At 37.3% G+C, this 15542-nt stretch overlaps 1 protein-coding gene and 1 pseudogene across 2 annotated transcripts in view; one reads left to right on the top strand and one right to left on the bottom strand.

The window, feature by feature from the left end:
• CLUL1 (clusterin like 1) overlaps positions 1-13157 on the top strand; it is a 36373-nt gene extending 23216 nt beyond the window's left edge. Inside the window, exons 6-9 of one of the 2 annotated variants that reach the window (XR_006209963.1) lie at positions 32-169; positions 7480-7694; positions 10360-10577; positions 11526-11611. Coding sequence is in view for 1 of the 2 variants with exons in the window: in XM_007075941.2 (XP_007076003.2) it covers positions 32-169; positions 7480-7694; positions 11526-11705 (533 nt within the window). In the remaining variant the exon portion in view is untranslated. Of the gene's footprint in view, positions 1-31; positions 170-7479; positions 7695-10359; positions 10578-11525; positions 11711-13042 lie in introns of those variants that run through there. The other variant, XM_007075941.2, reaches the window with a different exon arrangement.
• A 1603-nt stretch (positions 13158-14760) lies between these two features.
• LOC102965353 lies at positions 14761-15066 on the bottom strand (annotated as a pseudogene).
• Positions 15067-15542: the final 476 nt, after the last annotated feature.

The raw sequence follows: 15542 nt of genomic DNA, 5'->3' as shown, positions 1-15542 counted from the left end.
CATTAATGTGTAAACACTATGTTACCTGCAGACTCTAACCATGGAAGCCTGAGTTCAGAGATGTGGCCTGTGCAGAACAGGGGACCGTGTGCAGAACTTGGCCAGAATTTGTCAGAATGTTTCCAGTTTCATGCAAGATGCCAAAAATGTCAGGATTACCTGTGGGAAGGTAAATAATCATTATTTTCTCAAGGTTTCAATAGTATTCTGGTCAGAGGTCAAAATCACACTTTTGCAAGCATCATGGATTCATTTATTTTCCTTCAAGCACTTTTTATGCATGTTTATTTCCATCTAGGGGTGTTCAGCATAGTTTTATAAGCTTTTATTATTCAAAAGTAGGTCAACTCGCTTTTTTCCTTATTTAAAATTCCCTCCTGTTCCTGTGAAACTTTTTGTGGTTAAAGACAGAGAAACACTAATGTGTGCAAAAGAGAAGTAGGAGCAAATTAAGGCACTCTTTCCTTTTTACCACAAGGAAAAAAAACCCCACCACGGAAGCAATCTTCCCATTGTGTAAGCAAATTGTTAGCCACGTGAGTTTTTGTTTTTACATTTTTTTCTTAAGTTTATTTATTTAGAGAGAGCTCAAGAGGAGCAGAGAGAGAGAATCCCAGGCATACTCCATGCTGTCAGCAGGAAGAGCCCCATATGGGTTCCATCTCATGGAGAGAGATCATGACCTGAGCTGAGATCAAGGGTCAGGTGCTTAACAGACTGAGCCACCCAGGTGCCCCAACTGAGTTTTATTTTTAAGTGGCATTAACTCTTTCCAGCTGGTGGGTAAATCACTAATTAGAATTTAAATATGTAAAGTGGCTCCTCATACAGTCTTACCCCTCCCAGACCTAGCAAAGAGTGACCTTCGGTTCCTTCCCCAGGCGAGAAATCCTTCTCTTGCCTGGCAGCCCCCCTTCTCCCACCCTTCCCTTAGCTAAAGTCACTCCTCCCACCTGCTAGGGCCCCAACACATTTTCTTACAAAAGCCACGAGATTTCAATTCCTGTGTTTCTGCATTTCACCTCGCTAAAGGAAGGAAATTCTAAAAAGCAAGGTTGAATAGAAACTGGACCTTTCTGTTATTTCTCCTGAATTGTGAATTGAGTGACTCTGCACCTCTGTTTCATCATTTGGAGAATGGCAATAATATATCTATTTTATATGGGTGTTTTGCAGATTAAATAAAATGGCTGACATACTAATGATTTTCATTATTCAAGTCTTTGCTTTTTAAGTCACAGTTATAAGGTTGCATACAGAAACAGTTTTTTTATAACAGAAAAATTTACACAAATACACTGACTGCCTACAAAAATAGTCTCACGCAAACATCCCATCTATGTATCATTAACTTCCTTTCAACCAGTTAAGAACTTTTATGAATAATCTCTCTCTATCATAAAATAATACAGAAGATGGGAGGGGGGATTGGAGGAAGGTGGTCAATAGATACAAGCTTCTAGTTATGACATAAATAGGTGCTAAACATGTAATCTTCAACATGATGACTACAGCTAACACTGCTGTGTGATGTATAGGAAAGTTGGTAAGAGAGGAGATCCTAACAGTTCTCATCACAAGGAGAAATTTTGTTTTCTTTTTGTTGGATCTATATGATATGATGGATGTTAACTCAACCTATTACAATAAGTATTTCACAACATATGTAAATCAGACCATCATACTTTACATCTTATACTTATATCTGTCAGTTATTGCTCAATAAAACTGGAAAAAATATGGAAGAAATCAGATTATATAATACAAATGTCTCAGATATCAATATACATCAGACAATGCATCAGATATGGTACAAATCAGGTAATATAGAATACATGCAATGTGTTTAAAAAATTTTGTTTTTAATTTTAAGTAGACTCCCCACCCAGTGTGGAGCTTGAACTCAAGACTCTGAGATTAAGAGTTGCGTGTTCTACCAACTGAGCCAGACAGGTACTCTGAATACATGCCATGTTAATCGACTGCTGCATAGGTAAAACATCAAGGAAAGAATGTTCTAATGTGCTCCCATGTAACTTAAAACTTTTATTATAAAATGCATTTTGTTATAAATGTACAAAGAGTAAAAGAACAAAAACCCAAGTGCCTACATCCTGGATTAAGAAATAAAACATCACCAAAATAGATGAAACTTCCTTTGTGATCTTCCAAATCACATCCTCCTTATCTCCTCAAAAGGAAACTATTTTGAATTTAGTGTTTATTATTTCTTTTCTCTTCTTTATACTGTTATCACATGTATATATATATAATACACACAGCATATTTGGCAATGCCTTACATGTTTTTAATTTATATTGTCAAAGTATCATTTTTAACTTTAAAACTATGACTTGTACAAATATAAAATGAGCACATGTCAAGATTAATTTATCCCATTAATGAGGGAATCAGCAAAGTATTAAAGCTGTTACAAAGGAGTACAGGACAGACTGAAGTATTTACAGTCAAAGATAGAATGTTGAAGTCAGATTGCAAAATTAGATATAATTTTGCCCTAAACTATGCCCTAAAGGGCATAAAACTATGCCCTAAAGGGCAATAAAACTGTAAGTTTTGCAGTTATGTTTTCTATCGGGCCAAAATAATTTATATCTCTACTGGACAAAAAACATTTGCAACTTTTCAATCTAGGATGTTCTCTGGCCCTGAGCAACACTAAGTAGTAAATCCAACAAAAGATCATTTCTTTAGAGAATCAAAGAATCTGTAGGTAGGCAGGCCTCTTAGGCAATGTTTGACATGACATTAAAAAGGTATGCAGCCATTTTTTTTTCTTTTTAATTTGAGAGAGGACGCAAACATGAGCCAGGGAGAGGGACAGAGGGAGAGAGAGGGAGAGAATATGAGAGAGAGACAGAGAGAGAGAGAGAGAGAGAGAGAGAGAGAAAGAATCTTAAGCAGGCTTTATGACCTGAGCTGAAATCAAGAGTCAGACGCTCAACTGACTGAGCCATCCAGTGCCCCAACATGCAGCCATTCTTCTGCCTTGTTTCCAAATTTTGGATACTTTTTCTTAACAGTGTAAATATATTGCTTATGTATTCTTTTGCAGCTTGGTTATACAGTATAGTTTGGGACAGTTAGCCATATGAATACATGTTCTGATTCATTAATTCACTGATGTGTTGGTCTCTGTAGGCATATCACAATTTACCCATTCTCCTTAAGTGTATTTAAGTTGTTTCCATGTTTTTCTATTACAAACAACCCTTCTACATTTTGTCAAACAATAATTTTGCCTCTTTAATCAATATTTGATTCTTTCCTTGTTCTAAGACTATGTACATAGCTATAATTATAGATATAAGATCTTATAAATCTTATAATAAATAAATCTTATATTTGATAAATATTTTCCAAGAGATCATAAATCTTTTTGTTTTTCCACTATTTACCATACATTTTTGTCCTGATTTTAATTTTTTATTTATACAATAGATGATCCTTTTTTAATATTTATTTATTTTTGAGAAAGAGAGAGAGCATGAGCGGGTTAGGGGCAGACAGAGAGGGAGAGAGAGAATCCCAAACGAGTTCCGTGCTATCAGTGCAGAGTCCTACACGGGGCTTGAACTCACAAACCATGAGATCCTGACCCCAGCCAAAGTCAAGAGTTGGCTGCTTAACCAACTGAGCACCCTGGTGCCCCTGGCCTTGATTTTAAACAGATTTTCTGTAAGTGACTATTTTCCTCTTTTTCCATATCTATTACTGGTATTGGATATAACAATTCAAAATAGTAGTTTCCTTTTGAGAGAACAGAGAGGTTTTAATGTGGAAGGGGCACAATGGGAGTTTCATGTATTTAGGTAATATTTTATTTCTTAATATAGTTGGTAGGCACATGGGAATTATACCAAAGAACTTCTGTGTCCTGCCCACTTTGTTAAATGACCATATAACTATCAATTAAATTAGATCTCCTTTGAATGTGACATAGGCAATATTAATAATTACTTAAGAACAATAGGCATAAATTGAGACCTCTCCAAGGAAGAAGGGAACGTATGTATTGTAGATTAAAAACAAAATGGCCACAGTATTTTGTGGTTTCTGCCATCAAGAGATAGTCTGCTTTTCCAGTCCATGAATCTGGGCTTGGCCATGGGTCTGTCCTTAGTGAATGAGACATTGGCAAATGTGACCAAAGTGCAGACTTGAAACATGCTTGTAAATTAAAGCTTGTCCTTCCTCTCTTGCAGTTGGAAACCTATCTACCGTATGAACATTTGTGTATCTCCTTTGGAGAAATGCCTATTCAAATCCTTTGCCCATATTTTAATTTTATTATTTTTTTAATGTTTATTTATTTGAGAGAGAGAGAAAGAGGAAAAGAGAGGAAGAGAGACAGAGACAGAGACAGAGAGAGAGAGAGAGAGAGAGAGAGAGAGAGAGAGAGAGAGAGAACATGATTGGGGGAAGGGCAGAGAGAAAGGGAGAGACAGAATCCCAAGCAGGCTCCATGCTGTCAGTGCAGAGCTGGATGCAAACTGTGAGATCACGAGCTGAACCGAAATCAAGAGTTGGCCACTTAACCAACAGAGCCACCCAGTTGCCCCATGTTATTATTTTTTTTTATTGTTGAGTTGTAAGAGTTCTTAATATATTCTAGATACTAAACCCATATCAGATATATTATTCACAAATATTTTCTCCCATGTGCTGCCTTTTTACTTTTGGAATGGTGCCCTTTGAAATACGATAATATTCTGTTTTGATAAAGTCTAATTTGTCTATTTCTTTTTTTCTATTTTTGTATTTTGATGCCATATCTAAGAAACCATTGCCTAATCCAAGATCCCATAGATTTATACTTAAGTTTCACCTAACAGACTTATATATTTAGTTCATATGTTTAGGTGTCTGATACTTTTTTTTTTTTAACGTTTATTCATTTTTGAGAGTCAGAGAGAGACAGAGCATGAGCAGGGAAGGGGCAGAGAGAGAGGGAGACACAGAATCCGAAGCAGGCTCCAGGCTCTGAGCTGTCAGCACAGAGCCCCATGCGGGACTCAAACTCACAAACTGTGAGATCATGACCTGAGCTGAAGTCGGACGCTCAACCAACTGAGCCACCCAGGCGCCCCTCTGATACATTTTGAGTTCGTTTTTGTATATGGTGTGAGGGAGGAGTCTAACTTCTTTCTTTCACAGTTGGATATCCAGTTATCTCAGTTCTACTTCTTGAAAAGACTGTTCTTTTCCCCATAGAATTATCTTGGCATCTTTGTTGAAAATCCATTGACAGCAAATGTAGGGTTTATTTCTGGACTCTCAATTCTATTCCATTGATCCACATGTCTGTCCAAAGCCAATACCACACTGTCTTGACAGTTGTACTGTGTAGGAAGTTTTGAAATTAGGAAGTGTGATGGTCCAACTTTGTTCTTCGTTTTCAAGATTCTTTTGGTTATCCTGGGCCCTTTGCCTTTCTATATAAATTTTGGGATCAGCTTGCCAATTTCTGCAGAAAGGAAATTCGGCAATCGATAGATCAATTTGTGGAGTATTGCCGTTCTAACAATATTAAGTCTTCCAATCCATCAGCGTGCCTTTCCATTTATTTAAATCTTCTCTAATTTCTTTCAAAGATGTTTTTTAGTTTTCAGTTACAAGTCCTCCACTTAAAATTTTTTTCATGAGCATTCCCTCTCTCTCTGGCCTCCCCCGCTCATCCTCTGTGTGTGTGTCTCTCTGAAAAATAAATACACATTAAAAAGGGTGGGGGGGGGTGCCTGGGTGGCTCAGTGGGTTACGTGTCCGACTTGGGCTCAGGTCATGATCTCACCATTCATGAGTTTGAGCCCCACATCAGGCTTTGAGCTGACAGCTCAGCCTGGAGCCTCCTTCAGATTCTGTGTCTCTCTTTCTGCCCTCCCCTGCTCATGCTCTGTCTCTCTCTGTCTTTCTCTCTCAAAAATAAACATTAAAAAATTAAAAAAATTTTTTTTCATAAGCAATTTGTTCTTTTTGATGCTATTGTGAATGCAGTTGTTTTCTTAATTTCAGTTTTGGTTTGTTCATAGTATATAGAAATACAACTGATTTTTATATATTGATCTTGTATTCTGCAACCTTGCTGAACTGTTTATTAGTTTTTATAGTTTTCTGTGTGTATGTATGTATTCCTAGGACTTTCTACATACAAGATCATGTCATCTGTGAATATAGTTTTACTTTTTCCTTTCCTGTGTGATTGTATTTTGCATGAAGTTTCACCTTTGTTCCATGAGAATCTTTTTTCCTGGTGATCTCTTAAAGAGGAAATGAGTGTCCCTTGTAGAATTCTGCTTGCCTAAATCATGAGGAAAATCACCACCTTCTTCCCCCATAATTAAAATCTATATATTTATATTACTATTCTAAAAGTTAACAACTCTGAAGTTGCACATGAAGACATTTTAAAAGAATATCTGAATCTCCTTTCAAATGTATAGTATATCTTAACTGTAACTCCCTTTGTTTTCAAAATGTTTTCATGAATCACTTTTCAAAAGTATGCTGTTACAAGTTGGTTTCCTTATAAGTACAAGGGTCTCCTTCTCCTAAAGATCTCAAAATGATTTCTGAAAAAGTATGAGATGCCAGGGAATCTCGGGTTATATTTTAAGTGCCAAAAAGAAACCTACAAATTGATGTATAAGACCTCAGATGAGGTAGTCACCCAGCTCTGGTTGGTGAATTCTCTCCTACCCCTATTTTCCTGAAGGCATGGCTTTTTAGTAAACAGGAAAAGACACAGTGTAGAAAGTCTGTGGTCTTTTTCCATAACAACAACCTCTTACGGTCCCAAATGCCCTAACACAGACTCGTCCATAGTCTGCAGATAATCTTTACACAATATCAAACAAGTTGCTCATCAGCACAGCTATGTTAATTTCTATAATCCTGTTTCAGTTCAGATGGGCTGTTGTGCAATATAGCACACAGCTGCAGAATCTCAGTGGCTTGTAAGCACAAAGGTTTATTTCTCACTCTGTGCTGTGTCAATTACAGTTTGAGTGGAAGGCCTGATACCTCCACTATATGGAAGAGAACTAGTTCTGCCATCAGGGGAAGGGGAACATGATAAATCCTTAACTGTTCTTTAGGCTTCCTCCAGAAGTGAGACACATCACTTTGAAGATGGCCACACTCAACTTCAAGGTGGCAGGGAGGCCCAGTCTCCCTTGTGTCCCAATCAGAATATCAGTGAGTTGCCCAAATGACCTTCAGAGACATTACCAAAAGGAGGAAAAGGAAAAGGAACATTTGCTAAATCACCAATATGTGACTGTCTTGTGATCAAGCACTTTACAGTGTTGTTTCATTCATAACCATTTTACCTAATTGAAAACTCACTCAAGATCAAAAGCCTGGAAATAGAAAGCTTAAGGGCTGGGATTTAAACCCACATCACCCAACTCCAAATTTCATGGGCATTTTCCTTTACCATGTTACGTTCTTCTTTGCTAGACTGTCCCGATGTACCTGAACTGCACACAAAAGTAGATGAGGCCCTCAGATTGGTCAACGTGTCCCATGAGCAATATGCCCAGATTCTCCAGATGACCCAGCATCACCTGGAGGACACCACATATCTGATGGAGAAGATGAGAGAGCAATTTGGCTGGGTGACTGAACTGGCAAACCAGACCCCAGGAACTGAGAGCACCTTCAACTCCATAAAGGTAATGGAGAGACCCAAGAACAGATACGGAGATTACATGTGCATACATTGATATTTTTTCTGTTAATTCACTTATTAAGCACATCTGCATTTGAAAACAAGCTGTAGGAGGATATTCATATTTCCATCATGATTGTATTCAGGCTGACCTGCTACAATGTAGTGCATGGTCCTTAGAAATAAGAAATTCCTTGGGAATGCAAGCTGGTGCAGCCACTCTGAAAAACAGTATGGAGGTTCCTCAAAAAACTAAAAATAGAACTACCCTACGACCCAGCAATTGCACTACTAGGCATTTATCCACAGGATACAGGTGTGCTGTTTCGAAGGGACACATGCATCCTAATGTTTATAGCAGCACTATCATAGCCAATAGCCAAAGTATGGAAAGAGAATGTCCATCGATGGATGAATGAATAAAGAAGATGTGGTGTATATATATATATATATATATATATATATATACACACACTACACACACACACACACACACACACACACACACACACAGTGGAGTATTACTCAGCAATCAAAAAGAATGAAATCTTGCCATTTGCAACTACGTGGATGGAACTGGAGGGTATTATGCTAAGTGAAATTAGAGAAAGACAAAAATTATATGACTTCATTCATATGAGGACTTTAAGAGACAAAACAGATTAACATAAGGGAAGGGAAACAAAAATATAAAAACAGGGAGGGAGACAAAACGGAAGAGACTCATAAATATGGAGAACAAACTGAGGGTTACTGGAGGGGTTATGTGAGGGGGGATGGGCTAAATGGGTAAGGGGCACTAAGGCATCTACTCCTGAAATCATTGTTGCACTATATGCTAACTAATTTGGATGTAAATTTTAAAAAATAAAAAAATAAAACAAGTTAAAAAACAAACAAAAAGAAATAAGAAATTCTATAAAGAAAACCAACTTAAAATGCAAAATATCTTCTAATCCAGACATGGCCAATTCTGCTTAAAGCTATAGGAATATAATTAACTTATGCAAGTAACCTTGAAGAAACCTGATCAGTGCAGTTTTGGAGAGATAAGACTTACAGGTAAAGCAACGAGTTCAAATGCTGACCCTGATACTCAGCAGCTGAGTAAGTTTGGGAAAGTTCCATACCTTTTCTAGGTCTGTTTTTCCACTTGAAAAAATGGAAATAATAACAGCTAACTCAAAACTGATGTTTGTAAGGCAGTTAGTATAGGTTCCTTACTCAAAGCAAGGGCTTTGTAAATTTAGCTCTCAATAGTTTTTGAAACAAAAAGCTGCTGACTTACCTTGAGAGTTATGTTTACATCAAAACGTAGTGCCATCTGAAGTTGCACTTTATGCCATGTTTCCCACATTCAATCAATAGCTCCTGTTGCATAACATAGAACAGTGACTGAATTTCTCTTCTGACCAACTCCTCCTACCCTCACTCCCACAACCCACACTAGGTTAACAAACAAGGCTAGTGACTCCCGAAGAGGTTAGTATCGGTGGATTCCTAAAAAGACCTGGATACAAAAATCACTGGGCACAGCAACTGAAGAGGCAATATTTTGTGCAGTGTGGAATGTCAGTGCGTTACTCAGATTGCCACGGATCCTCTTACCAACTTTGGCTGGTGCTGCTGCTAACTGTTCACCCTCTCCTCAACCCTTCTCCAAAGGGTTGCCCTTGGGGCCATTTAAGAGCTCCCTGCTGCATCTGAGGCCAGAGGTCACCTGAAGCCACATCCTAGATTAGCTTCTCCCTCTTGTCTATGTTGCTTGCCTAATCCCCCAAAAAGTTTCACCTGAAGGCACCCTTAATAAATTGCTGTTGTCAGAGTCTCAGGCTCTGTTTCCAGAGAATCTGACATATGTGACATTCTGTGTCCTAATACATCTGTCTCTTTCAAACTGAATGTTTTGAGATATAGCTTTAGAGAGTCACATCCAGTACATTAAACAAACAAAACAAAGCAGAATAGGGCAGACTAAGGAGAAAGAGTGCAGTGTACTTAACAAATCATATGCATATATCATGGAACTTCCATTTCCATTACATGTGTGTGTATGTGTGTGTGTAAATATGAGTGTATGCATATATATATATAGTGTGTATTTTTGAGTCATGATGTAAAAATGTATTTGTAACTGTTGACCACAGTCAAACAGTTCTGAAAGTCACTCTCCCAACCCGGCTGATTCTCTGACTTATTTCCTTCATCAGCTAGTTTATACTCTAGAGGAGTAAAATAATTCAGTATACTTGATCATTCTTACAAACACACACTTTCAGCTAATGAGGAAAAGGTCTTGTCTTGAAGAATAAAATCTGAAGACAAAGTTGAGTAGTGCTTTCAGTCTTTAGAAAGTTACAGCCAAGAGTTAATTGCTTTCATAATCGTCAGTATTTTCCATTCTATGCTGCAGTTTGTTTCCATTCTAGTGTCTCTGGGTAACACTAATAGGTTTACCTAAAATTCTTTATATTGATAACAAAAGCAGTTCTATATAAAAATCTCCATATAAAATAAAATTATGGTTTTCAGTGATAATTCTTCTAATAGTCATTGTCACTAACGAGCACTTACTATGTGTCAGGCAATGTTCTAAGGACTGTTTCCATACACCAAATTGTTTAATACTCTCAGTGATCCTATAAGGTATTGTTTTTCACATTTTTCAGATGAGGCACAGAGAAGTTAAGCAACTTGTCTGAGGTCACACTGCTAGCAAGTGGTAGAACAGGGAGTTAAACCCAAGCAGCATTTCTCCAGAATTTCTGGACTTAACCACTTTGCCGAACTACCCGTAAAAGTTATTTTTATCAAAACAACTCTTATTTCATCAAGTAACAGAAAGTGCAAAGCCATAACACAGCAAGTACTGAAGAGGCATATACAAGTATGTAAACTTTCTGGCAAGTAAAAAAAGTTATGCCCTTTAGGTTGTAGTTACATGGTGTTAGCTTTATAATTATTTATTAAACTAGACAAAAATGCTTTATGCAGTTTTTATGTGGGTTATATTCACCAAAAGGAAAAGAGCTGGGAGAAATCATGTTAGCTATTTCTTTACATACTAGAATTAAGAAATTATCAGTTTTATTTAGCTTCTTAAGATTTTGCTTTAGTTTTTTTTTTTTTTTGATAAGGAGGTTATTTGAAAATGTTTTAAAAATAGTTCTCTTAAGGTTACATCAAGTTGCATGTCAGTACAGTTTCATTTAAATTATTAAAATCAAAGTATGTGCACTTGGGAATTCATTGAGAGTAACCGCCATGACTTTCAGATGACTGGTTCTCACCAAAATCACATAACAACCATAAATTGTAAATTTCCTAGGAAAATACAGTATAAAACTTGGTGCGTCACATAAATAGTTGTGACTCTGATGGTAGCGCTCACCAAATATTCTGTCCCAAATATTCTGTCTGCTCACTCATATTTTCTAGCTCCTCCTGCTGTTAAATGGTGCCATGTGGCAAGTCCCGGCCAGTGAAATGTGAAGAAAACTGACAAGGGTTATTTCTAGACTGAGATAGTGCAGGGCTTATACACTCTCCGTGTCTGCCAGGGGCACAAAGAAAGCCATGCATTCCTCATGCTACAGCCATGAGATGACCTGCCAGTGTCAACCAGGGTCCTGAATGTTGGAGGCTATACAGAGCCCCTGAAATGGACATGTAACATGAGCAAGAAGTAAATGTTTGTTGTATGAAGCCACTGGGATGTTGGGGCTACTCTGTTACCTCAGCATAACCTAGCCTATCCTGACTAATGTGGTATTAAGTTAATCCTGAATGTGCATTGGGGTTTAGTAATCTTTTACTGTATAATCCTTCTTCTTAGGTGGTTCCAGATGTTCACGAAGGGAATTTTCCCAAACAAGATGAAACAATGATAGACTTGAGCATTCTGCCTTCTCCCAATTTCACACTCAAGATCCCTCCTGAAGACAGCGATGACAGTTCTAACTTCATTAGCTACGTGCTGGCAAAAGCTGTGCAGCATTTTAAGAAACACTTTTAAAATTGGTAAGCAGAGTGCCAGGTTAAACATGCTTTGTTGATAGGAATAGATGATTCATAAAAGAGAAAAACAACAAAACTAGTTTTAAAATACTTGGAAAATATGTTCAACCTCAGACATAAAAATTAAGACACGATAGCATCATATGCCTATCAAACATGTAAATTTTTAAAAAAAATACAAAATCGTGATAGGAGTGTGATGAAATGGGAATTCTTATATGTTATTAGCAAGAACACAAATTGTTGTTGCCTTTTTGAAAATAGCTTTTGGAAAAGCTATTTGAGGGGCACCTGGGTGGCTCAGTTGGTTGAACAGCTGACTCTTGATTTCGGCTCCACCATCTCCTGGTTTTGTGAGTTCAAGCCCGAGTTGGGCTAGCAGCACAGAGACTGCTTGGGATTCTCTCTCTCCCTTTCTCTCTGCCCCTCTCCTGCTTGTTCTCTCTAAATACATACATACATACATACATACTTAAAAAAATAACAATAAAGAGTCCCCTGCCCATCCTTCAAATCTGTATTTGCAAAATTATTTAAAATAGTAAAAATTTAAAAACAATCTTAATGGTTAAAAACAAGAGAATGGTTAAGTAGGTTGTAGCTTAATATCTTCTAAATTAGTGGCACAATTAAAACTGCATGTAACATTCTCTTTGGGTAATATGATCAATCTTAAAGAATAATTAAATTTTAATTCTAAATTATCATTCATAAGGGACATTGTTAGCAGGTCAGTGTATAATTAAGCTTGATATTACAGGATTTGCTGCCTGTCCCTTTAAGTTTTGGAGAACTTTTTTTCAAGTTATAATAGTCAAACAATCAATATCTTTTTAGCATCTACTAAGTGAAGGCACAAACCCAGGTACTGTGGAGGAGAAAATGATGAATTTGACAAGATTCTTTCCCAAATGAGCTCTCTATCCAGCAGGGGATGGAGTGGGAGTTTACAAAACATACACATAACAATGACACAAGGTGGCATATAGCCAGTCCCAAGATGGGGGCCTTTGGGAACTGAGGAGAGGACACTTTACTTTCCAGAAAAGGAGAAACTTCTTGGCTGGATATATTTCCTTTTTCACCTTCCTTTCTCACTGGCCTTCTATCCCCTTTCCTGTGCTCTTTCCCTCCCCTCATTCCTTCCCACCCTCTCTTCTCTCTTCTTTTCTTTAAAAAAAAAAAAATGGTTTTCCATTATTTTATTATACATTATTTTTTTCAAAAGCCAAGAGCATTTATTGTATTCCACATTCTGAAACTTTATTCCAAGAAAAAAATACACTGTCCAAAATTATTTACTAATATTTTGATTCTTGCTGCTTTTTTTTAAAGGTAAGAAGACCTAACTCATCGTACACCTGGCAAGTAGAATTACCTCTTCAGGTACCTCTGAGACCTGAAAATCCCAAATGTATAAAACAATGTAATAAACGTAATACCAGGAAAACATGTCAGTTTTATATTATGAAGTACTATTAATTTTATGTTGAATGACAGATTAATAGCTATTCAAATTGATTTAAAGTAGAATACCTTTTTTAAAAAATCGCATGTACATATTACTAAATTCTATGGTACATTAGTAGTTCCTTGTATATTAAATAAATATTAAATTGCCAAGATGTCTCTGTTCTATCATTTCTACTACAAATACACAACTTTCTAATTAACGGAGGATACTTCTTTCAATTTGCTCTTGAATTTATAATATAATAATTGGCTTTTTGAAAAAAATCTATAATTCATTTCTTTGTTTAGTAAAAACCTGTAACTTATGTATAGATTTTTTCTGTTGAATACACTTCTGCATGAATAAATTTATTAACTGCTAATGAAAATTATAACTTTTCTGGGATCTTCTAACAAGACTTTTATCTTAAAATGCTTTCTCTTCAGTGAAGCCACCTTTGGAGTTAGTCATTACTCCCACCATCTCTGTCATCTCAACTCCAGGCTGATATTTCTCTTCTTTTGGTCAAGATCCTGAATTTTTTTTCGTTTATGTATTTATTTTGAGAGAGAGAGAGAGTGTGCGTGTGTCCATTTGCACGTGAGCCAAGGAGGGGCAGAGAGAGGAGAGAGAATCCCAAGCAGGCTCTGTGCTAAATGCGCCTTGCAAGCATCATTCTACTTTCTGTGTCTATGAATTTGCCTCCTCTAGGCACCTCACATAAGTGGAATCATACAGCCTTTGTCCTTGTGTGACTGGCTTATTTTACTTAGCATGATGTCCTTAAGTTTCATCCATTTTGTAAAGAAGGGCTCGATCCCATGACCATGAGATCATGACCTGAGCCGAAATCAAAAGTCAGACACTCAACCGACTGAGCCACCCAGGTGCCCCCATCCCTCACATTTTAAAAGGAACTTCCACTTAAGGAAAGGTCATCTTTCCACAGCTCAGTTCTCTGAAAAACTTCCATCTCCCACAGAAGGTCATAGTCCAGGGGTGAAGCAATCACACATTAGAACTTCAGAATTCTGGAAAGTCATTACGAACACTTGCATTGGTCAATCTTATTTATCACAAGCCTGAAAATGCACAGTCCTGGAAAAGGTGGCATCTCTGTGCACACATGTAATTTTTATTTATTTATTTATTTATTTTTTCCAACGTTTTTTATTTATTTTTGGAACAGAGAGAGACAGAGCATGAACGGGGGAGGGGCAGAGAGAGAGGGAGACACAGAAGCGGAAACAGGCTCCAGGCTCCGAGCCATCAGCCCAGAGCCTGACGCTGGGCTCGAACTCACGGACCGTGAGATCGTGACCTGGCTGAAGTCGGACGCTTAACCGACTGCGCCACCCAGGCGCCCCACACACATGTAATTTTTAAAAAGGAAGGGGCAATATGAAAGGGGCTGAGGTTTGATCACCAAAAATCAGCACAATGAAAACAAGGGATAATGAATAAGGGGCACTAGAATTCAAAATTAATGTTTTAAAGAGATAGGGTGTCAGTTTTCAATTCCGTTTTGAACATCACATTACTAATGAATTATTTTTAAAAATAAAAAAGGATTGAGGGCAAAGAAAAAAATAAAAAGAATATCTAAATCCTGGAATGACCCCGTTTGTTCCTGATAAACTTCAATCACATTTTCTTCCTCCATCTCCAGTTCTTTTGGAGTGTGATTATGCACAATTCTCTCACCTTCAAAGAGGAACCTGAGCAAATTCATCAAACCCCCTGTCGTTAACAGTATGATTCTTTGAGTTTCTTGAGATGCATTGTCATTTTCACTTTGAAGTGAATCTCACTGCTATCCTGTCCAATGACTTTCAGTTTAATGTATTCTCCTTCCTTTTTATATCCCCAAGTCCTTAGTTGAAGGTTTTGCTTCCTGGTCAGACATGGTGGCTATGGCTGCATCCAGGATCTCCACACAACCCTGGCCTTGGTAGACAGAACCATGCTCCGGGGTTTATAGAAATCTAGACTTTTTTTATTGTGAATATATATATATATATATATATATATATATATATATATATATAACAAACTGTATTATTTTAACCATTTTTAAGTGTACAGTTTAGTAGCATTAACTAAATTCACATTACTGTGCAGTCATCACCCCCATCCATCACCAGAACTTTTTTCATCTTCCCCAAATTAAACTCTATACCCATTAAACACTAACTCCCCATTTCTCTCTTCTACCAGTGCCTTGCAAGCACCATTCTACTTTCTGTGTCTATGAATTTGCCTCCTCTAGGCACCTCACATAAGTGGAATAATGCAGTCTTTGTCCTTTTGTGACTGGCTTATTTTACTTAGCATGATGTCCTTAAGTTTTATCCATTTTGTAGCGGGTGTCGGAATTTCTTT

This window comes from Panthera tigris, chromosome D3, assembly GCF_018350195.1.
Source record: "Panthera tigris isolate Pti1 chromosome D3, P.tigris_Pti1_mat1.1, whole genome shotgun sequence".
Taxonomy (NCBI): domain Eukaryota; kingdom Metazoa; phylum Chordata; class Mammalia; order Carnivora; family Felidae; genus Panthera; species Panthera tigris.
This window is presented reverse-complemented; position numbering and strand designations above follow the sequence as displayed.